The following is a 25,435-nucleotide window of genomic DNA, read 5'->3' on the forward strand; positions in this document are numbered from 1 at the left end:
TTCAGGTCCACTTTTCACACTCTCTGAGTTAAACCAACACTGAGGACACGGCCATGGGTCTCTTGGTAGAGGCAATAGGAGTCGAGTCAAGGGCTGTGGGCTGACAGGGGCCCTCACATTTGTCACGGTTTGTGGGTTTTATTGTTTCATAAATATTGAGGAACAAATGCTGACATTGGCCCACATTTGCAGGCGGCGTCCCTGATCAGAGGGCCGTATTACAATATCACGGCAGTTAAGTTAGCACTGGGGACTTCCCTGTGTGGAGTTGCCTTTATTCTGTCTCTCTCTCTCCATTCCATGTATCCATATATATATATATATATAAAACACGGTGTATATATATACAGTATATACTGTGTGTGCTATAGGTGGACGCTTGTGATAACGGCTCATCCTGTCATCACGAAAAGCAGTCGTATAGATCTAATATCTCGACGACGCTGTACTGTTGCTACTAATGACTCCTGTATAATGTGGCACTTAAAATGCATGAGCAGCCTCTGAGTTATCTGTAATTGGCCTCCGCTAGAGCGTATCTGCTCCCAGAACTTCCATTTAGTTGTGTGTGTGTGTGTGTGTGTGTGGGTGTGTGGTCTGTTCACTGAGACAAAAAAAACCCTGATTAGTGATTTCATACTGATACTCACCAGCTGAATGTTCGATAATGCTGCTGGTTGCTCCATCACTTAAAATGGATTTTCTTTTCTTTTCTTTTTTGTAGCTCTGTGCTAATTGCACAACAGAGGTAAGGGCAACTCAGGCATGAGATAGGAGCGGCGAGGTGGAGGCATGGGGGGGTGGAGGTCATTTAAGCTGTGGAGGCAGAAAGATGTGCTGACTTGGCCAAGAGGCGGTGGATCCTCTATCCTGTATCCTCGGTGGAGCCATATTCTGCGCTCACCTTCCACCACCAGCCTACTGTGGTTCAGAGTTTGCACAGTCAGCACTATCGGAAATGGGGGGAATGTTAAGATGTGGCACAGCTACAATTGTGCAGAATTTAAGCTTTGTATGTATTTCTAGTGGCTCTGCAACTCAATCTGAACTTGAGTTTGTTTTTTAAACAAATGTTTTTAATCATTTGTTTTGTTGTAACTCAGCGGCTTTAGAAATGAGCGTCCTCTCCACATTGCAAACCAGAGGGTTACTGAAGGTTGATTCCTACCCAATCAGTATGCAACACAGACAGCGAGTTGACACCGGGGTCATCGCATCGCGCCTTACAGGGCTACAGTCACAAGCGCCTTATTTAGGGTGCGAGGGGGTGTGCGCACCCCCCCACACACTTATTTTTATGCATTAATTATTTAAACTTTTTTTCCCACAGAATTTCTTACTTTCTTTTATTTAATTTTTGTTTGCCAAATAGCCGATCTACATGCCACACGATGCAGTTTTTTGGGGGCAAGTGACAGAGGTTACAGGAGTTCGTACTGTATGGTGTGTGTGATATGAAATGTGAGCTTAATAATCATAATCACAGTAATCCTTAATCATATTCCATCATATTCAAGGGCTTTTGGAGAGAAATGAGACAGACACTGACGGTCGTTGACGCTCGTTAATGTTATATGGATCAAGCATATTCTTTTTACAAGCACCCTCTCTGGCTATATTTTGTTCAAGCTGTTGTTAATTTCTAGGCTACAATTGGATGGTAAAGTCCAGATGACAAGAATATGACTATGAGGTTAGTGGAATTTATATTTATGCAGCATTAACTTTTTTAATTAAATAAAGCACTTTTACCCGTCGGGTCCCAACAGGGTTAAAACTTTTTTTGATGAGGGTCAAAAACATTTCTGGGTTTTACCCTTAAGGCCTGCGACTGCCCCCCCCCCCCACTCAAACTAAAACTAGGCGCCCATGGCTACAGTAAAGCCCTGACGTAAATTATGTAAAAGTTAATCAGAATCAAAATGTTATCAGAAACTATTGTTGTTGATACAGTAGGTGAAATAGAGATCGGTTGAGATTGATGGCAGCCATACTGACATTAAATAGAGCATGGTTGGTCCTTTCACAGGTTTTTACCAACCATACTAATTAAGGCCCTGTTCCATTTAGTGTACCAAAGCCTTTCCGGTGAACCAACATGCTCAATAACAGCACCTGACTCTGTCTGAAGACACCACACAACCTTAATTAGTATAATTCATTGGCAACATCTGTGTTGAACCTTGTATGAGGATGTTGCCAGAGGAGGTGTCGACATCATGGCACTGACAGCTCAGGCCATGGTTCAGTCAATACTTCAGAAAACGACAAACAGAGAGAAGTCAAAGGTGAGCTGCACATGGTTTCTACAAGTTGCACCAGTAGCCAAACACTGGTGTGACATGGTAGCAGCACAGTTAAACCAGAACTGCAAAAAGTGGCGGAAGAATAAAACCAACAAAAACAAAAGGGGACCTACACACTATGTGCTTGGCCCCCTAAAAAGTGAAACATTTCAAAATAAAAAAAGAGGGTAAAATGGCAAATCCGCAAGCTCACATCACGACGCATTGTGAGCTTGTAGATTGTCTATTTTTGCTTTGTCGTAGGCCTACGACAAGTAGCCCTACTGTAGGCTTAATTACTTAAACCGCTAATTTCAAAAACGACATGCAATATTCAGTAGGTAGGTACTTACCAATTTTAACCAATATGATTAAAAGCACCTGTTGATCACACTGGTGCTTGTATGAGCATAGCCCATATCATTCATTATGCTACACACAAGATGGTGCAGACGTGCATTGCTACTAATTTTTGTTGAATGTCAACAAACATGGCTGCTGCAGCCTGCAGGTTAAAAACAATCTGGTTTTAAACAGTAGGCTACACTAAATATGTTTCTAAAAACATTTGAGAAATAAGCAATGTAGTAACAGAAACTTGATTAAGCACTGCCTTGCTTGATTATTATAATTTTTTCTACAATGTGGACTAATGTGACATCCAGGTGGTCACTAGCCCCCATCTGTGACTTCACCCTCTGCTGTAGCACCGTGACTCGTCACATAGCATTACCATCCAGCATAGGGGGGAATGGCAAAATGGTGTGGCAGGATGTAGACACTGGGTTTCACGTTGATCCTGAGGAAGAGTCGGCAAGTAGGCTACATCTCATCATGATCACTGACCTCGTCTATGGATCTATGGAAATTCAGGATTGATTTTAAGATTTTACTGCTACCTTTTAAAGCTCTTAATGGTCTAGCTCCTAGCTATTTATGTGATATGGTAGAATGGGGTCTACTGGAGATTCATAAGGCTAGTTTTGTGACCAAAGGAGATCGTGCCTTTGCCATAAAGGCCCCCAGACTCTGGAACAGCCTACCAGAGGAACTCGGGTTAACCAGATCATTAACGAGTTTTAAATCCCTCTTAAAAACCCATTTCTACAGAATGGCCAGGGCAGTATCTGGTTCGTTATTGCTCTGTTCTATTGTAAACTTAATTTATCATTGTTATTGCATTATTGCATTGTTGATTGCTGTTTTGATTGTTCAAGCACTTTGTAACATTGTTTAAAAAAGTTGTATACAAATCATGTTTTATTATTATTAGATGACATTGCCCTAGTCTTGAACACAGCAGAGAAAGGAAGGGAACTACTGGCAGTAGAACTGAAGTGTAGGAAGATCGGCCTCAAGCTCAATGCCAAAAAAAACAAAGTATAATGGCATTCAGGACAGAACCATTGCTACTTCCAGCGGGTGCTTGAGGTAGGTCCGGACAGCACTTGCCTGGAATGCCTTGTACGGGATGAGGAGAGTGTTGAAATCTGAGAAAGGAGATGAACTCAAGAGGTGGCTGTTTGTGGCTACAGTAGAATCAGTACTGCTGTACATAGCCGATACATGAACGCTCACATCACAGCAGGGAAAGGTCCTGGATGACGTCAAGAAAGCTTCGAATGGCACTTGATGCCCCTCTATGGGGGCCTTCTTCGGGTCACCGTAGAAGGCCCCAAGGTCAAAGAAGGATGAGCTGACAGGGCACTGTGTAAGGCACCCGCAACTGATAGTGAGCCCAAGCTGACACTGTGGGAGCCAAACCAAGGCACAGCTAGGAGAGGAAGGGGGCGCACCACCTTCTTGGACACACACATAGCAGTGTGACAGCGGAGCCAGCAACATTGCACAGCTCCAGACTCTGATGCTGGATAGGAAGGAGAGGAGGGCGCCGGGCGGCGATCCAGCAGTCCTGAGTTGGTGTCGGCTATTCCATACCCTCGCATCACATCGAGCAGCATTGTCTCAAGCCTGTGATGGTGGCATTTGCATTAGTCATGTTCTCATGGGAGTACCTGCACAAAGAAACTGTAATGTAAAATATAAATAGACTAGTATCTATATCTACACTATATCTCTCCCCACGTTTCAATGACTGATCTTTTTAAATGTCAAAATGATTTGCATAGAACCTTTGTGAAAAAGAAGAGAAGCATAGCCTATCTGTGGCAGGCTGTTAAATCCAGGTTTTGCTGTCTGGTTCTCAGAAATGGGTGTGTGGGTATGTGTGAGTATTGAATAGTTCGGTCATAAGCCAAGAACAAAGCTCTTTTGGATAAATATGTAGCACACACCTGCGGGATGCAGGATAATGCTGCATGCACAATGACAGACTATACACACTTATTAACAGGTGTGCATGTGACACAAGACACACATGCATGCACATATGGGAACACGCAAACACATCCTTTGCACGCACACACACACACACTCATGCATGCATACACACACACACACACACACACACACACACACACACACACACACACACACACACACACACACACACACACACACACACACACACACACACACACACACACTCACACTAAGTACAGTATGCACACAGACACACACCAACATGCACACGACCCTCTCATCTTTTCCCTGGAATCAGACCGCAAAATTAGAATTTAACAAGCTGCCGTCTTGTGAAGACACAGCACTGCTCTCCATACTCTCCCAATTTGTGTTTGGAGGCGTTCCAGGGTCCCGGTGTGCTCCTAGCCCCTCCTGCTCAGGGCAGAGCAGGTCCGAGGTGATGTCACTCCCCTGTCAGCCTGCTGCTGAAAGCCTCTTGTCGCCTCTTGTCTCCCCCCTTTGTTATGAATTCCTAATGAACCTCGCCATGCCTTCGGAGAGACATGCTAATCTAATTAAAGGTGATGATATGTCAGGCTCCCATCTCTCTGCTTAGTGGTCATTACCTCTGCATAAGCATGGTGCTCCTCGCTGTGGGAAGACATGTCTGAATGTGTGTGTGTATGTGTGTGTGTGTCCATGTGACAGACACACAGAGACCACAACCTCCCCACACACATGCACAATCACAGAAAAAAGTGACATGCACACACTACCAAAGCAGACAGAGCGAGGGAGGTAGCACATATGTCCTGTCAGTGGACCTGGCATTTTTCTGAGCGGGGAGCAGTGCCGACTGTCTACCTGGTTGGCCCCTGTCCGACAGGAGCGTGTCTACTGGGGCCTGTTGGAGCCCCCCAGCACCAGCACAGGCTGACAGGAGGGTTTGGCTGAAAACTCTTCAGAGACCCTATTACATGTGTCTCGCTGCTGCTAACCATGCAGCCGCTACGAAGATGACATGTGGCTGTCACTGTGCTGCATCAGGAAGCTGTTCCTACATCTAGTGTAACTTAGTGTATGAACATGCATTTTAATAGGCAAATACTTTACAATAATCATGTCTAAATTGTTCAAAAATAGCCTAAACACTGTTCAAAAACAGCTCACAACACGTTGCACTATGTGATGTGTGAGCTTGTAGATCGGTTATTTTTAAACAATTTTGGCTATTTGTGCTATTTCTGTGTGACACCATCCGTCATACGACAAAGTATAAAACAGGGCTTATGTACTTAATAGTATTTGACTTTATGAAGTGCTTAAAGCTGCACTATGTAACTTTCCTCTTCTACCCCGGATTTGAACCCGGGCTCCTGCGCAAGTGCTGATTTTTTTTTTACCATTGAGCTTACAGAGCCTTCCTGCTTGCTCAGGGGATAAAATTAATCTTGACATTCAGGTCAAGATTTGTGTCAAACCAGAAACAGGGTCATGTCTCACCTAGACACAGGATCTAATGTCTCAATAGAAAAGCAGGGAGACAAAATACAACCACCCCAATTGTTCAAGTTATATTGTATTAACATACTCTACCATACAGATTGGACAAAATTACATTTTAGTCATTTAAAAAATGTAACATAGTGCTGCTTTAATGCTATACAGTATTATGCCATGTGGTAAATGTGTAGAGTGCCTACTCTAACCAGTAACATGGATGTAACAACACTGCCATCTCCTGGACAGTTTTTGCCACCTCTTGAAATGACAGGAAGATTTGTGTACCAGGATAGCAAGAGCCAAACAACACATGGATCCATAGTAAAATAACAAAACAAATAGCTTTATTAACATTTATAGAGGAAAATGTCTTACACAAAATATAACAACTATGGTGATATGTGAACAAGAAAAACAGTCCCTTTAATAGAGAAAATGTCAGTTCATGAGGATCAGAGCCAGAATGAGAAGTGCTTTCATCCCTTCAGACTCATTAAAGGTGCATAGGGTGCATAACGTCTAACCCCTGTCGGGAGAATGTTCTGAGAATATTATGTTCAGGGTGAGACTGATGAGGAGCTCATCAGATCTTCCCTACTGTCCATTCTTCTGATATCCAGTGGGGTTGTAGTCTCTGGGCAGTTTAGTACAACATCTTTCCTCCTGCAGGGTTCTGTATCTCTAAACAATGAGCTGTAATGACACAACAGTGGATAGATTTGACTTACTGTACTACACACACACACACACACACACGCAATTATGCAAAATTAAGTATGGTCTTCAACAATAATGAAAAAAAATTGATAAAAAAATTGAAAACAATAAACTTACGTGCATAAAGTCAAGCATAACAACAAACTAAACAACATCCGTTTTTATTATACTGTTTTGTTAGGGCAGAGCTCACCTGCAGCATTTTGCCCCTGGTTCACACAGCCATGCCTCAGACATGACTTATATACTCTAAGTTGGGCCTATCCTTATTGGCTCAAACCACCTGTCCTAAACACAGGAGCCACCTTTTACTTCACCTACAAATCATGTGAAATGATCAAAGAAAACCATTCCAAAATCATACGAAAATGTATCATCATCCACAAGCTAAGTAGTATTCATGTTTTAAATCACACAGGCCTTTGTATTAACAATAAACACTTTGCAGTCAAACACAAACTCCCCTTCAAGGTGGTATGCCCCAATGACATCACTAGGGCTGTGAATCTTCTGCTATCTCACAATTCGATTCCGATTCTTGGGGTCACGATTCGATTAAAATGTGTTCGATTCAAAACAATTAAAAATAATCACTGTATCCCCTTATACTTATATATACAGCACCCCCCACTCGTCGATTCAGGCACTATAGGTCAGTTGAGGCTCCCAAATTCCCCGACTTTACTAAAGAGGATGAGGTACAATACCGGATGTTGCGAATGGCACTGAACAACTTGCTTGACCCAGAAGAAACCGAAGAATTCAAGTTCCATGTCCTTCTTGACCACCTTAAGGTGGACCAGGCCAGACGCCTGGCCTTGGCACACTCTTATGCCCGCCAGCCATTCACTGAAGCCTTGAGAGCCCTCGATGATCGCTATGGCCGGCCACGTCAGTTGGCACTCAAAGAGCTACAAACCATAATGGCTCTCCCCCCTGTACGTTCTGGGGATGGTCATGCCCTTGATGACTTTGCCCTACGCGTCCAAGCCCTGGTTGGGCTGTTGAAAACTATGGCTGACGAAGGCGATGCCGAACTCCTCTGTGGCTCCCATGTGGATCGGCTACTGGAGAAACTCCCCTACGAACAAATTAGCCGCTTCAAGCGTAACATGCACAGACTCAAGGTAGATGCTTCATACAACCTTACCCACCTTTCTGAGTGGCTGCAGATGGAGTCCCGTTGCCAACCGAGAAGTGACTGCCCAGACCCAAACCCCCTTGGATCCCACAGACCACAAGCAACTACCCATTCCACAACCATATTCCATGGAGCTGACAGCAGTGGTGAGCACTTTGAACATCAAATGCCCCCTGTGTCCCCCTGTGCCTACTGTGACTCCACAAGCCACCATATAAGTCAGTGTGAAGATTTCAAAGTCTTGAACAAGCAGCAAGTCACCGACTGGATCAAGGGAAATAGGAGGTGCTGGCGCTGTGCCCGACCACATCTTGCAGCTAGGTGCACACTGAAGAGAAACTGTAACGCCTGCAAAGGGAAACACCTACAGATCCTTTGTGATATCAACAATACCTCTGATACAAACTCGTACCATGTCAATTCCACAGCCCAGAGCTTCTACCTTGATCGCCCAACTCGCACAGGTCATGTTCTTCTGAAACTCATCAAAGTCATCCTACGCAATGGCAGCCGCACCCTGGAGACCTTTGCACTGCTGGATGACGGGTCAGAGCGAACATCCTCCTACAGTCCGCAGTTCAAAGACTCCAGCTGGATGGAGAACCAGAGGACTTAGCCATCCAAACAGTACGGCAAGGGGTGGAGAGGCTGCAGGGGGCTTGTGTCTCCTTTAAGGTTAGCTCGGCCACTAGCTCTAGAGAATTTTCCATCACCCATGCCTTCACTGCAGAACGACTTGCCCTGTCTGAGCACACGCACCCTGTCCGTTCCCTCCAAAGACAACACAAACACCTACGTAGACTGCCACTGTCACCAATGCATAAGGTCACCCCACTACTTCTAATTGGCTCAGATAATATTCACCTGATCTCCCCTATTTCCCCAGTTCGATTTGGCCCACCAGGAGCACCAGCAGCAGTTAAGACTCGTCTTGGCTGGACACTACAAGGTCCAACCAGGTACACTGAACCTCACCCTTCTGTTGCCAGGTGCTTCAATATCTCCAATACCTCTCCATCTATACACGTAGTGCCCCATCGAGAGGAGATCCAGCAGCCGCACCAAAGCCCTCAATTCCTTTACCATGCTGACACTTGGCCCCAAGCCCCAGATGGCCCTAACCAAGACATGGATCGCCATCAGCTCAAGATCAAGCCTGCCTTCTGTGAAGAAGTTGCCACCATCATGTCTATTCCAGATTTCAGCCAGTGCAAACCTTACCAAACCCTCCTTGATGCTTCAGCCCAGCTGAAACCTTCTCCAGATGCTGACATAACCCCCACTGTAGATGATCATATTCAGCCAGAAATCCCAAGACGGGCACAGGTGGACAGCATTGGAGAAGACCTCACCCATCTCAATACTCAGAGACCCCTACCATTGACCAGTCACTTACGCACCCCTACCCAAGGAGATGTCCCCAGTATCACACACCCTGACCCCGTGAGCCCAAATTTGTTCCTAATGGGGCGGCGGGACCCCTCTCATCCAAGCTCTGAAGTCCTCAGCCACTGGCATTATGTGTGTCCACCCAGTTTCCCTGCTTCCCTGCCTGAAATCCCCAAGGACCCCCTAATCACACTTCCTAGTATGACTCTTAGGAGTTGCAAATACTTACAGTATTTGGGGGCGGCTGTAGAAAAGATTCACCTAGTCAGTAACAGCAACCCTCCCCCTGGCCTATTCCCATGGCTTGGCTCCACCCCTTTCACCTGCTCTCACTCACTCTCAATCCCTAATCACACCTGTCCTCACTCACTCCTAATTAGAGGCCTGCTATATATACTGCTTGAGTGCCTGTCCCTCCAGTTCTTGTTTGTCAGCAGCAGCAGCAACAACTCCTCTGTCCTGGAGTCTCAACAGGCCATGGTTATGCGTCATTGAAGTGAGTTCTGTTGTCAATTTGTGATCCCTATGTTGCATTATATTGCTTGTGATAAATATAATTAATGTTAGTTCACCTGCTTGCCTTTAACATGTTGGAGAGGATTGTGTGTAATGTGTAGTGCACATAATGTACTTAAAAGTAATCTAGGAAATGCAGTAAGTTAACTTAGAGAATATTGTGCAATGTGTTTGGTGTTTAGTACTCTGATGTATTAGTGGTACCTACCCACTCCTCCAGAGTGCTACTCAGCATTGTCTTAATTGTTGTTCATTGTTAATGTGTTGAGTTGTATAATAATTATGTGTTTCTTTTTCTATAGTAAAAAACCATAACTGAAGCCTCATCACCTCCTTGCCCAAACATATGCTCATGTGTGCAATGGATAATAAATGGCTTAAATGGAATCAGTTGTCTAACATTCTTGCCGATGTTCCATGGCGATGTTCAATTACCTGTGAACCACCACTCTATCTTATAGCTAGCATTGTAGTAAACAGGTTGTTTGGAGCTGACCACAGGGCTGTAAGGAAAGGTAATGGTGGTGAATATATTGCAACGATAAATGACGGGAAGCAATGCTTAATATGTACCATGATCAGAAGAATGTATATGATAAACTGATATATAAATGCACATAGTGTTAACGCAGATGAACCTGGGGAACATAGGGATGAGGAAAGGCAGGCCCTGTCTTCACTGTGTGTGTGTGTGTGTGTGTGTGTGTGTGTGTATACATATATGAGAGACATACAGACTCTCATTCAACAGAGCTGAATAATTTCTGACAGACAGTTCCACTACAGCTATGAAATGACACTAACTATCTCAAAATATCTCTTTTCATTTATTTTGTTCTTTTATTGTATTTAATTTTTTTAATTTTCCCAAAAAGATATTAAAAATAAATGAAAAAGTAATCGAAAAAACACGGCCCCCTCACGTATTAGGAGGGCAGGGTGAGTGGTGAGTCACCAGAACCAAGGACGGGTGTTTTTGATGAATCTAACATGTTAAAAATGGAGTTTGAAGTTATAATGGGTTTGTATAGGAAGGGGGGGTGTCTGATAAAATGTATATCAAATATCTAAATACTGAATCAAGCAACTTTAAAAACGGTCTGGGGGGCTGACAAAAGCCTGAGTAGACGATAAAATGACCCAAAGTTTTTTTGAAAGTGAAATATCCCTTTAAATGTATAAGTGTTTTATGTCTTTACTGCCACTACCCTTTTTCCGTTTCAAAACTTCCTGCAAGCCAAGATGGAACAATAAAGTTCTGAATTGAATTGAACTGGATTCTGATTCCTACAAGAATCACAATTTAATTCATTCAGACTCAAAAATTCTAAAATCTGAATCAGAATTAATTCGGTTAACAATTTAAAGGAGTAGTTCACCCAAAAATTGACTTATTTTCAATCAATTACACACCCCATGAAGCATTGAATTTATGGAGATTTTTTTGTTTTTGTCGCATTCCTAAGCCAATTATTTGGCTTAGGTCAGGGGTGTCAAACTCATTTTGGGGTCCGGGCCACATTGGTCAAATGGTGACTTGATGTGGGCCGAAACCAGTTGCGGACGCGCATGTGCGCTCACGCGCATTCAGTTATACAGCATTGTTTTTCAGTCTGTTGTCTCAGTCACGGCTACTAACTACAGTATATCACCTTTAAAAACATGTTATTATGAAGAAGAATAGCTACTTTAATTATTGACATTAAAAACAAAATGCAAAATGCATTGAACTCAAAGGAGGCTCTTTGAGTCTCCTACCGGAGAGACCACCTAAGCCTTAGGTGGTCTCTCCGGTAGGAGACTCAAAGAGCCTCCTTTGAGTCTCCTACCTGAGACATTAGCATCTTTCCGCCGGTCATCAAATTATTGGCTTAGGAATGCGACAAAAACTAAAAAATCTCCATAAATTCAATGCTTCATGGGGTGTGTAATTGATTGAAAATAAGACAATGTTTGGGTGAACTACTCCTTTAATTCAGTTAACAATCAAATTCAGCTCAGAATTCACTTCAGATTCAGAAAGTGATTCTCGCACTGATTCTGGCTCTTTCATAGGGGTACATCTTACCTTTCGGAGTTTGAGTCGAAGGGGACGCCCGGGTCTGTGTTCAGATCCTCCTCTGAGTGGAAGCGCCGGAGGGCACAGCCGCAGCTCTGGACGGCCTGCGCCACAGAGTAGTGGGTCCTGCCCGAGGCGCATGCCTCCATCTTGGCCACGCTGAGCTGGGACTGCAGGAAGAGATGCAGACAGCTGTCTGATAACCACAGAGGGCTCTGGAGGATCCTGGGCAGACAGGAGAGCAGACACACAGAGGTTAGTGCTGTGTTAGTGTATTTGCTGCAACAGTCAACCACATGAACCCTAGCCTTCCTATTCTTGGGGCGAACATTCAGCAAAAAAGCAGATCAGCTATGAAAAAACGAGCGGACCAAATATAGAGCCCTGGCGGACCCCCTTGAACAAAAAAGTTGGAATAAAATAATTTTAAAAAAGGAAAGAAATATGTATTTTTTGCTTGAGAACATTACAGGAGTGCATTGTGGTGTGTGCTATGAAATGTGAGCTTATATAACATTAATCGATTGAATAATCACTAAGAAAATAATTGATAGTTGCACCCCTATACTTCCTTCTACTGAATATTCTATTCAACCACGTGGTCCAGTCTCGTTATGTTGTTTGTGTCGTGTATATAGATTTCTGTCATGGATAAATAACTAAGTGTGTGTAATGAGATATGGCACAGGCTCCTGACACGTGTATGTGTTTACATGCACGCACATTAACAAACACATGCCACTTCATGACTTTATTGATCTGTATGCTGACTGCAATACACCTACTGTTCCAAAAACCTCTGAAGGCCCTTCATCCTCTCACTGATCTGTCTGGCGTTGTTCAGGCTGAAGAAGGGGTTTTTGGGGGGCAGTGCTGGTAAAGGTACCCTGCAAACAGAGCAAAGATTGGAATTTACCGGCATCATTGCGACAAAAAGTACATCTGAAAGTGAAAAGTCACTGCATAGCTCTAATTCCAGGAACTGGAATTAAATGTTTTGGTTTGTTTTCATGGCATGTTTTCATGCTCAAATGTGTGGAGACTGCAGGGGTAAAACCATGCCTCTGCTTTTGATATCCCCCCTTGTCTTTTTTATTTTATTTTTATCACCTGTTGGGATATGGTTTATCATAATTTCCTTTTGGGAAATGTAGACTGTCTGATATGTTTGTTTGTTAATAACATTTACCCAAGTATTAAAAATGTATGTTAACCACATGAACAAGCTTATTGTAGCTTGTAGCCATTTGTCATAGGAAGAGGTACTGTATATACTGTAGGGCTTAAGAAAATGTCCCCCCTCGGTTGTTGTTTTTTACAAACCAATCGCTGGTAGTTACAAACTGTTAGTTTTTAAAAAAAATAACATTTTTGTTTTGCTTTTTTACCCCATTTAACTAGTTATTTTCCTAATGAAGTTGCTTTTATGTGTTTTATTTTGTAAAGCTCTATATAAATTGCATGAATAATAATAATAATAATAATAATAATAATAATAATGTATTAGTATTAGTGGAAGCATTGCAGTGGAAGGTTTACTTGCAGTGGTTCTGGACAACATGGTCCATAATGGCAATTAAAATATATTTAAATGTAATGTTTAAGTTATGGAAAATCTAGGAAAAGCTTAAAATCTTCAATCACTCATATACACTACTATATGTTCATTGTTTTGTAAATAAGCAATGCTGCGATCATCACAGGGACAGTGTTTGTCCTACAGTATATAGGCTACTGCAAAAATCCTGAGTGTCAATTAACCCTTGAGTTACAGTAAATTATGCTCTGGATTTGACAGAGTACGTACAGGGAAATGGACTTACACAAGCAACGAGTTTTCTTGTAGCTTCTGCCTGAGCCACACAAACTCACTGTATCTCCTCCTCACACGTGAGACCTTCTTGGTGAAGCAGACACTGTTTGCCTGTGGGGAAAAAAGCTTTGTTCAGACTGCAGGCAAATCACATTCGTTTCTCAAATCCGATCTTTACCGTCCACACTGTTATTTGTAAGTGCAGATCACAGTCGTGTATTCAGACATCAAGTGACCTAACCAAATGGGCGTGTGTAATGCTCAACTTATAGTGTACTTAGGGTGTATAAATGAGACTTTAGTGTCTGTGAGTGTCCAGACTGAGACACATCTTTAGACAAAAAGAAAGAAGGCACTGGAGGCAATCTCGGATAATTGAAGTCTTTTCTTTTATTGACATAAAACGTCATGTTTCGATGTTACTGTATTCCCGTCAGGTCATGACCTATTGATAACCACAGGTTAACAGGTGATTGATGACTACATCTTCGTCAGGTCATGATCTGTAGAATCAAAATGTTCTCACATTTTTGGCTGCACCCTGTCAATAAAAGGCAAGGCTTCAATTGTCCGAGATTGCTCCAGTGCCTTCTTTCTTTTTGCCTTATGAGTCCTGCTCCTGAGATGCGAAAGAGAGAAATCAGATTCGAATTGCATTTCAAACCACCTAGGAATGTAGTTCAAATCTGATTAGCAAAAATGTGTTTCCATGTGTTTTTTTTTTTGCTGTTCAGATTTGATTAAACCAAATTGATTCAAATTCTGGATAGGCCAAAAATTGGATTTGGGCTGACAGTGTGAAAATGGCCTTGAAAAAAGAAGCTTTGAAGATCATTTTTAGACATGTCTTGCTTCATTAGATTGCACCGTAGCGAGACACAGGAACGATACGGTTAAACGAGACAGACTCATGATGTTGACACTAAGTCAGTCTGTATGTGGCACACAATATGCTGCTGGCCAAAGCTCACTGCTCCCGCACGTAAAAAATGCTTTCATGACATTTCTTAAATAAGTGAGCCCTGTTCCTTGTAGATATATTACATGCATGTAGCCATTGTCATAGAAATGTTTTTATATACTGTAACATAAATGCAATATATTGTATCGTTGCTAAGCTTCACACAATACATTTCATAATTATTCTGGCATACAGCCATACATGAAGATGCATATATAAATACTTCATGAACATTTTATTCAAACCCACGCTTGTAATGTATGGCTTTCTATATGGGTTTGAACCTCCAAACTTAAGTATTGTCCATATACTTACATGCAAACAGATTTCATAGTCCATGTAGGCATGCCAGAAATCGTTCTTTTGTATCCGTGGATCGCGCACCCAGACACTGATAACCTGCTGCATAGCTGAGGCAGGAGACACTGAACTGGAGAGACCTGAATGTACTGTCTGCTGAGAAATGGGGAAGTTTATACGACCAAATAACAGGAAGTGTTAAGCACAGACTTAAAAAATGGGGAAGTGTGGGAAATCACAGAGAAGAATCTTTTATTGCCCCACAGAGGAAACACAGAAGTTGCCTGGCTCTTTACTCACAGGGATTGTCAGAAGTCCAAAGTTACCGTGTGAAGTGTTGATGTTCTATCAATATGTCAGCCACCGACTTGAACCTGTGGTATGGTGTCCCATATATTGCAATCATTCTATTCCTCGACTTACTGTACACGTTGTCAGTTTGCTTTTTTTTTTTTCTCCGAAGATTAATTTTTTGGCTTTTATGCCTTTATTGATAGGATAGTAGTCTGACAGGAAATGGGGGGAGAGAGAGATGGGGAGTGACATGCAGCCATCGGAACCGGGACTCGAACCCGCGACTTGCTGTCAGGCTACTTTGGAGCCCTGGACCGCTACGCCAGCAGTCTGTCCATTATTCTACCAATTTCTTCTCTCCACCCCTCCCTAGCACTGGGCTTTACTTTACTCATCGATTAAGCCCGATTCATAATTCGTCACGTGAGGCCGCCGCCAGCCTCACGAGCTCAACCCACAAGCATCATTTCAGACCTACCTGAGTCACACGCTCATGAGTCACTTCTCTCCTCTTGCTTCACCGCACAAAACGTCAAGTCCAGTAGGGGGCGAATTCAAGGTCATCGGTCAAACGTCTTTTATTCCAGTGACTTTTCCTCCAGAGTTTTACAGCAGAGCAAAGATGTCAGTAATAAAACCTTAAAACTTAAGATTGTTGCCACTTCAATAAACAAATCGGGGAGAAAAAAAAGACATTTACAACAGCCTGTGTACAATAATGGTTAGAGCTATATTTCTGGTTACTTGTATCAATCTAGATGGCTGCTGAACTGGCTGAACTCCCCAAGTATTCCACTCTGTGTAGAGGATCACATTACACTGTGCAGCGTCACTCGTATAAGATTCATTACGGTACATGGGATTTTAGAGTCTCCAATAGGGAGTCCATTCTAGGATTATTGTTAACTGAAGCTAAAAGGGAAACATTTTGTTAACTGAAACTTTTAATTAAATCTAAAATAAAGCTAAATAAAAACTAAAATGAACAATGCAAAACTAAAAGAAATAGTATTGCATGTACAATCATTTTCGTTTTAGTTATTCTATCGGATGTCATGCATTCTTTCATCCTCCTACCTTTTTCAGCTCAAGGCTTTCCAGCAACTACCAGGAATATTAAGATTCAAACTAAACAAAAACAAGTAAATTCCTAAAACCATACAGTATGCACTTAATCAAACACCAAAAACCATAACAATTTCATAATAACTCTACTGCTCTACTCTAATGCTACCATAGCTGCAACAACTCAACCTACTGTAACTCTTATCTTAAAGTCAGTTGACTCGACACGTGACTTCACAGAACTCACAAACAAAAGGTATCAAAGGGTCACACAGACTGTCCTTTATTCATAGATTATTACACTTCACAGATCCATGGTCAGCAGATCCACTGAACACAGTGGGTAGGCGTGACATCAGAGAGGTTTACAGTTTCAGTGATTGGCCCACAACGGGTCCAGTCATCATGGGAGATATGTCAAGTCAGTACAGTGCTAGTCATAATACAATATGTTCAGGTTTCACAATGAACGGGCCTGAAGAGGAGCTACTGGAAGACTGTACCCTGGACAACCGGGGCAGTCTTACGCCTAAAGTGCTACATTTTAGCGAGCTTTATTTTTTTTGTTTTAGCTACCGCGGGTGCACAAATAAAAAGTACATTTTTACTTCATTTTTATTTTCAACATCTCAACAGTATAGATCCCACTTCAAAACATTTAACCACTTTCAACCTGGCTCCCCTTGTTTTGAGAATGTCCATTTAGGTGACATTTTCCAATCTACTTTCGGAAAATCTACAAGCTCACAAAATGTCGCGTGACACTGCTGTTGCGAGCTTGTAGATCGACAATTTTCACCGCACGACACTGCCAGTATAAATCAGGCTCAAGTGGTTAAAGCCTTGGTGATTTCTGCATTCCTTAGGATAAAGGTAACTGACCAAACCATTTTTCTTTTGTTTCTTTAAAAAAAAGTATGTTGTTCAAAGAAAAACTAAAGACACGTCGGGTATACAGATTTTGGTACACATCAGCTGATAAGGATACGGAGAAAAGAAAATTAGTTGCAAGGCAACATATTTCAAACACATGTATACATCAACCACTGGCATTAAACAGTGACACAACTCAATACAGTGAAAGGTTTGGCTACGAGCACCACACAACAGTACATGTTTAAACCACACAATCTACAATCGTTGGCTGTACTCGCATGGCTAGATGGATTGGAGGTAAGGGTTGAAATTGACAGCCGTTGCCTACTAAGTCTTCCTACATTATATAAGATGTACAGTAATGTATAATACATCACACAGCCATGGACACCTAAGTAGGAGTCTACGTAGGAACGTTGCTATGTATCTGAAAAACACACATCCACTATGTGATCTTGTCTGCTACAGCAGTGGTTCCCAAACCTTTCCAAGGACCCCCAAATAGCCATGGCTTTTTGGAGTTGCCATTCTTCAAAAATAGTGAAAATAGCTGATCTACAAGTTCACAACGTGTGACGCTGCGATGTGTTTCGAGTTTGTAGATCGGTTATTTTTTTAGACATTCTGAAAATGTTTGAACATTTGGGGAAAATCCTGATATAATGACATACCCAAAATAGGGATGCTATCAATCTTATGAATTTAATATGAATTGCAATTATCAGTTTGTATAATTTTTTCCCACTCCTTTCCAATTGTGGCCCCCACTTTGAAAGCCACTGTGCTATGGGACGACATGAGACCAAAGCTGCTAGGGGGCACTGGTTCTCAACCAGCCAAATGGGACCTAACCGTGCATCTACAGTACAGTATGTGAGATGTTCTGACAGTGTCACAGTCAAAGAACAACACTAAATTTAGGAATATCGTGTCATTATTTACCATACTGGTTCCCTAAATCATGTTCTAGGCCAAAATTCATGTCCCAGTGCGGATGAAAACCGTTGAGAACCACTAGAGCTTTTTTTTTATCCAATCAAGTGCTCTACACAAAAGGTTAGTTCATCTCTCCATCAAGCCCTCCGCAAAGGCACATTGACCTCCGTTGAGCACCAGGCGATTGAGAGCACTTAAAATTCATCCCAGCTGAGGTTCCCTCCGTTCCTCCTCTTCTCGCCAGGACCCGTCCGTAAATCTACCTGCAGCGGTGAAGTCATTTCACACAGCATGCCTCTAATGTCAGCTGAAGGAGACGCTCGATGGAGGGGAAACTAACATCCAACTGTCTGTCTGCACTCCCCCAACACACACACACACACACACACACACACACACACACACACACACACACACACACACACACACACACACACACACACACACACACACACACACACACGTGTATACATACAAACACGTGCACAAACACACATGTGCATGTACACACTCACTCAAGCAGATGCACTTCACGGCTCCTCGTCTCCACAGTGCCAGGTCAGCTTCTGTTCGTAGAAGTCGATGACCACCTGGGGACACCTGGCGCTGGCTTCATGAGCTGACAGCAGGGCCACATCATCACAGTTCTTCCTGTGGGGGGACACACACACAGCATCCCAAACACCATAAAGATGGGAGCCTCCTACAGTAGCTTAACGTAGGGCTGGGTGATATGACTTCAAATCAAATCAATATTACGATCATTTCTAACTTTTGCCTTGATTACGTAATAAAACATAATACTGAATATAGATCTACAAGCTCACAACGTGTTGTGATGCGCTGTTTTTTGCTAACAGGGCTTGAGTGGTGAAAAAGACTAATCGAGTTAGTCGATTATAAAAATCGACTAAAAATGTAATTAAAATTGTAAAGGTTTGTGTCGATTCGATCATAAGAAGAAAATAAACTGCTTCTCGGTTATTTGATTAACCTAAATGAGCAAGATTAAGTCAGTTATTGGTTCTAAATATTGGTCTCAATATATGTTCGGTTAATTGCCCAAACCTACTCTCGATATGTTTTCTTGACATGTTCGTCCCCAATTTCCCCTCTGGGGCAAATAAAGTCTTGTCTTATCTAAAAAGTGTCACGATGAATAAGAGCTTTTGGTGGTTTAGAAATGCTATGTCTGTGTGCTTTATTGTGTGTCAAAGCAAGGCTGGGAAGACCACTAACATCAACTTTCACAATCCATCATTATTGTAGAGGTGTGGAATGTCCTTTAGCAGTGATTCTCAAGCCTTTTCATTTCAAGGACCCCCAGCTTGATATTGTTGCTGTCAGGCAGAAATTTTGTATCTCCACATTTCAACTTTTTCGTAAATTAAAGCTCTGCTATGTCGTACAGAAGTGTCGCACAAAAGTACAAAGTTAAAATCATCAAAATAATAATAAAAAAGGTTTTGTACACCTGACAGCAATGATTAGGTCATGGACCTCCATTTGAAATGATTTAAAAAATAAAAATCAGTGTAGATCTGGCACCCAAATCTACACTGTGAAATCCAGCCTGTACGTTGTCGTTGTATCTCGGCGCTAGAGTCACCAGTTCCTGTACATTCATGCTGCTTACCGGTTAAAATGTAACATTTGTAACCATGCTCATTCTTTTTTTTTTTTAGATAAAGACCACAATCAGAAACGGCATTAGTGATCCTGCACCCATAGTTTCCATAATACAAACGTTAAAGGAACCCTTAGTCTTATTTACATGTATTAGTCATAGTGTAAATGGTAAAATGGTAAATGGTGCATTTATATAGCGCTTCTATCCGAAGCGCTTTACATTGATTGTGCCATTAACCCATTCACACACACATTCATACACCGATGGCGGAGGAAACCATGCAAGGCACCAACCTGCTCATCGGGAGCAATTAGGGGTTCAGCGTCTTGCCCAAGGACACTTCGACACTAACTCTAGGGGAGCGCCCCAGCCCGGGATCGAACTGGGAACCTTGCGGTTTTCCAGTTCACTCTACCCGGCCACTCTACCCCTGAGCCACTGCCGCCCCGTGTACATGTCTTTATCGTCCACAATACTTGTTATTGTTGTAGTTCAGTGTTTCTCAACATTTTACATTTACCTGATCCTACATATTTTTGGGATTGTATTTATTTTTTAACTTGTGAGCTTGTAGATCAGTGCGTCACAGCGTGACGTGTTGTGAGCTTGTAGATCGGCTATTTTAGGTGAAGATATTTAGTGTCGATGGAAAACAGAAGGGGGCCTTGTATAGACCCCTGGGTCTAAACGACCCCAAGTACATATGTAGGGTTTGCGTGGTTAAAGGACCGTATGGAGCTACACTGAGTGTGGGGCATTTGTCCCCATTTGAACCGTGATACCAGGCACCAGCATCTCATAAAGACTGCAATATGGGTGTTTTCGATTGTAGCGGAAAAAGAGGAAGCTTTTTACCATTTGACCAGGAACATGAGCTCTCCCTGTCTGTCCGTGGAGCCCAGGATGCACTCTGGCTCCAGCTGCCCGCTCAGGCTGGTGTGGTCAGACTGTGGACCACCCTCAATGTCTGCCCTGCGCTGCCCACTGTAGATCTGTGGACACTACACACACACACACACTGGTTATTCAACATTGTAGCAGAAATATCAACAATAACAAAGAAATAATTTAGAAGATGAGGGGAATAGCAAAGTGTGTACATAAGTCATAGCACACATTGTGGTTTCACTTCCATTAGCACGCCAATTTCATGGAACTCTGAGTTTAACTTCCTCATGGGTATGTGTTGGACCTCTGCACTATTTATCAATCACTGGTCTTCTCTCTACAGCAGGAAACATACCGTATGGTATATTGTTTACACAAAAGTACAGGGTAAACTGTTGCGCCCTTCTCTGTCCTTTGTTCAGGGTTGACTGCATGGTGCGGTCTCAAAACATAAAGGAAAACTGGCCGAAAAAGACTCACTCTCTACATAAACTTTGAAGGAAGACTCCTTAGTCTAAGAAAATAGTTTTTATTTTATTTTAATATGCTCATAAAGTGCTCTGTGCTAAAGTGAAAGGTGCAAACTACAAACATTTCGGACCTTCGTCAGAAGCGAAAAAGCGTCTTAATTATTCGGAACGAGTCCGAATTTTGAGTATATTCGCATAATCGCCGGTGTGTAATGACCTTTAGGTTAAAACAACACAGCAGATTTTGCTGTGTAATCAAATGTCACTAGTAGTACATCAGGATCAGTGACCTCACTCTGTATGGGAAGTCGTATTAGTCTCTGGAGCATGGATGTTGGCATGGAGCGTGACAGCCTGTATGTTAACTTGTCGCTGCACACCAGTGTCACCAGTTCCTGTTCCTTTATCCTGCTTGCCAGACGTTAAAATGTTACATTTGTGACCATGCCTCACTCATTTGTTTAGATAAAGAGCACCATGAGAAATTGCATTAGTGATCCTGCACCCACAGTTTCCTTAATGCAAACTTCAAAGGAACTCTTAGCCTTATTTAGTCATAGTGTACATGTCTATAACATCCACAATACTTCTCCCCCTATTGTTAGTGTTGTAGTACAGTGATTCTCACCCTTTTTAATTTCAAGGACCCTCAGTTTCAGATGCAGTAAGCCAAGGACCCCCACTTGATATGATGTTTATCTCTGGGAGTGGGACCTCAATCTACACTGTACAAATCCTCAGTGTTAATCGAGTGTACAAATGGAACCTAATCTATCTGATTTACAGACCCTTGAGAGCCCATTTGATTCCTAATTATCAACCATTTACCTGGGGACCCCCTGGAACCACCCCGAGGACCCCTGGGGCTCCCCGGACAAAGAACTTCCCCTGTTTGTGGCTGCGGACCGCAGAACGAACATGAAGGAAGTAACCTGACCAACTTAAAACTGTACTTTCAGTATACGTCTCTGTCGATGTGAACCCTACCCGCAGTGCATGCTGGTAAATGTAGGCAACAAATGGTGCGGCCCTGTTAACAGGAGTACGCCTACTATCAGTAATGATGACTACCCATCCACAAAAAAACTGACCAGGTTCTCCTTGAAGCTAAAAGTAGTTACTGTATGCCAGGCTAAACAAAGATGTGTCTTCAAATTGATGCACATAAGTGCTATGAATGGACATGGAAACTATGAGATCCAGTCACCATTTATATTGAGCCACGACCACACTGGTTTTTCACACTCACAATTTCCGTCTCCTGCTCGATGAGTTCCTCTTTGGGGATGATGTTCATGTCTGGTCCTTGTGGCTGACGGTCATCTTCCTCTTCCTCATGCTCCCCAGCCAGGTGGCGGTTCTTTAGAAATGCTTCAATGAGTTCAGGACAGTCCAAGTTGTCCTCCGGCTCCCAAGTGTTGTCGGTACTGAAGACAACATTAGAGCCGTTATTAGTTTAACAGTTACGTCATGTATTATAAGAATATAATAATTATATTGTTATGTATTATGTGATAAGAGACCGCGGTTATCAGTGTGTGAGAGTAAAATGTGTGATTTAGACAAACAAGGAATGTACTTTTTTGTAGCCTAACATTTGCTGGCAGTAAGCACTCCCTGCACATTTTTGGGATTCGTATTTTGTATCCATCCTGCAGACAAATCTACAATATTTATATCCAGTTTCACTTCATCTGATCTTCTTTGTTGTTCTATTGTGGCTTATGTGCCCTCATCACCTTCACTCTATTGTTTGCCGTAATATAACCCACACATTGGCTATAGAAACACAAATTTCCAGTGAAGTGTTATCCAGGACCAATTGTATCATATTATGAGAACCATTCCTTACTCTGTGAAACCTTTCCATTTGAGAAAGTACTCCACTCTGCCGTCAGAGACCCTGCGGCGAATAATTCTTTCCACCACAAATTCCTGGACCACTGCCGTCTCCTCCGTCTTCCTCTGTTTGACCGTCTGTTTCTTTCTCATTTTGGAGTTGTTCCCCCTGCAACACAGGAACACATGATTTGGGAATTAGCCTGTATTTATACCCCAAGTCTTACATATACTACATCTTTTACACCGGTGGTTCTCAAACCTTTAAATTTCAAGGTCTCCCCTTAACTCTGACAGTATACAAATGGAACCAAATGGACCCCCTTTAAATTTCAAGGTCTCCCCTTAACTCTGACAGTATACAAATGGAACCAAATGGACCCCCTTTAAATTTCAAGGTCTCCCCCTTAACTCTGACAGTATACAAATGGAACCCTAACGGGTCCATTTGTAAACGGTCAGTTACAGACTTGTTTGGGTCAATTTAGAACAAACCTAAAGAATCCACTTTGAGAAACACTGTTTTACACTGTGAGTTTAATAACGATACGTGGTCACTCAAAGAAACTAGGTAGAAGAAAAGTGTCCTATAGCTAATAGTTCGGTCCTGGCTTCCAAACACGTTATAAAGCGTTAACAATGTAAAAAAGTCCACTATTAAAACGTTGGAAAAGCGCATAGCAAAACGCTACCATCACACAACAACACGTCCTGTGTGAAGGACACCTTCAAGGCGGATCACTGATCTATCCACACTTGCCATTATAGTAGCAATCCACCTGCTGTTTCGTCATAAATAAAACACCATTATTCTACAACAGATCATAGATGTACGGTAACGATCTGCGCGTCAACATCGCCTTGGAAGTGCGTGGTTTTTGGGAATAGAACACAGTGTGCTCGGTACGATCAAACAATAGCCTGGAAAATAACAATGCAGACGCGTCTGTTCTAAATGATGTGAATAACAATCATCCACATACGCTTTTTTTTCTTTCGCCGTTTACTTTATCTCGGACGGATCAGACCGTCGGCGATGTTTGTTTTTATCTGGTCGGTGCACGAAACCAAAACGCGCGTTCAGACGCCGTTTCTTTTCCCTGTTGATTTGCTTGTTGTGTCGCCAAAACGTGACACGGCCGGGTTTTTTTTTTTGTATTTACATTAGGACAAAATAACTTTTCATGAATGAGTTAAATTTAAAGATGGCCGTAGATGCTCGGAGGAAGTGCTTGTTGTTGCCAAGGGAAAAGGTCATGCCAGGAAAACCGGGAGGAGACAACGGACGGGACGCGTCCGTCGCCCTCCAATCACACGGCAGTCCGCCTGTCACTGTCCTCCCCTCCTTGGGCTGGGGGGGGGGGCTCCTCCATGCTCCTCTGGCTGTAGCGAACGTTACAGTCAGTGGTGGAAAAAGTAGTCATATTCTTTCTGTTACAAGTTAAAGTCCGGAATTAAAAATGTTACTTGAGTAAAAGTACAAAATTATTGGTATCAAAATATACTTAAAGTACCCAAAGTAAAAAATTTAAATGTATAAAAATCTTTTGAAAATAGCAGATCTACAAGCTCACAATGCCTCGCATCGCAACGCATTGTGGGCTTGTAGATTGGCTATTTTCAAATCGCCGAAATGGCAAATAATTGGACTAAAAGTACAATATTTGCCTCTGAGATGTAGTGGAGTAGAAGTAAAAGTACTGAAAATTGGAAATACTCCAGTAAAGTAAAAAATACTTCAAAACTACTGTACTCATAAATACAGTACTTGAGTAAATGTACTTAGTTACTTTACACCACTGCTGTGAGTATTATACAAATGTAAATGGGTCCATTTGGTTACATTTGTATATTCTCCAGTTATAAATGGATTAATCAACACTGTCGATTTGACTATATTTATTTGCACTATGACAACGTAAACAGGTAACTGTAGGCCTTCTGTTCTCACGACCACAGATGCCTCTTATTTGCAAACGCCATGCAGCCTAGATTGACAAGATAGACAATCAATCAAAAATAATCAATTTGATAGTCGGGGGACATATATAGCAGATGGTATGTTGTATGCATATTGCTCTATGCTTCTTAAATAATGATGAAACTGGATGCCATGAAATAACAACATTAATGATAATAATAATAATATGTATTATTATATTTATTATTATTATAGTAGTTGTAACATTAATGGCATTATCAGCCTATTATTATTATTTTTGCTGCTGCTGCTCACATTATTGTGTCTATGGCCGCTGTGAGGCATAATACTGCACACAGGAGATCATTCCTCCTAGAGCTCCTAAACTCGACTGAGAAGAACTCAGTGGAGAAACCTGTGGCGGGTTTGATTGACGTCTCCAGTTTAGCCAATGAGAAGTGTCAAAGTCGCTGATTGGTCCAATGGAGTACATAATAGCCTTCCCATTGTTCAGTCTTTGAAGAACCA

At 42.3% G+C, this 25,435-nt stretch overlaps 2 protein-coding genes across 3 annotated transcripts; both read right to left on the bottom strand.

Annotated features, from left to right (window-relative positions):
* Positions 1-6,414: 6,414 nt before the first annotated feature.
* Positions 6,415-15,124, bottom strand: snx10b (sorting nexin 10b). The gene is made up of 5 exons (XM_080426469.1): positions 15,004-15,124; positions 13,738-13,838; positions 12,700-12,801; positions 11,924-12,139; positions 6,415-6,785 (listed from the first exon to the last, which is right to left on the bottom strand). Exons 1-5 carry the CDS (start codon positions 15,094-15,096, stop codon positions 6,650-6,652), a joined length of 648 nt encoding a protein of 215 aa, XP_080282595.1. The 5' UTR covers positions 15,097-15,124; the 3' UTR covers positions 6,415-6,649.
* A 1,482-nt stretch (positions 15,125-16,606) lies between these two features.
* Positions 16,607-24,196, bottom strand: cbx3b (chromobox homolog 3b). 2 transcript variants are annotated; one of them, XM_080426231.1, is made up of 5 exons: positions 23,994-24,196; positions 23,000-23,155; positions 22,397-22,574; positions 20,645-20,790; positions 16,607-18,810 (listed from the first exon to the last, which is right to left on the bottom strand). In XM_080426231.1, the coding sequence occupies exons 2-5, from the start codon at positions 23,137-23,139 to the stop codon at positions 18,690-18,692; spliced, it is 585 nt and encodes a 194-aa protein (XP_080282357.1). In that variant the 5' UTR covers positions 23,140-23,155; positions 23,994-24,196; the 3' UTR covers positions 16,607-18,689. The 2 variants fall into 2 exon arrangements, with proteins under 2 accessions (XP_080282357.1, XP_080282356.1); XM_080426230.1 differs by having other exon boundaries at positions 23,970-24,196.
* Positions 24,197-25,435: the final 1,239 nt, after the last annotated feature.

The sequence above is a fragment of the Gymnoscopelus braueri genome (assembly GCF_963280865.1).
Source record: "Gymnoscopelus braueri genome assembly, chromosome: 4".
Classification (NCBI taxonomy): domain Eukaryota; kingdom Metazoa; phylum Chordata; class Actinopteri; order Myctophiformes; family Myctophidae; genus Gymnoscopelus; species Gymnoscopelus braueri.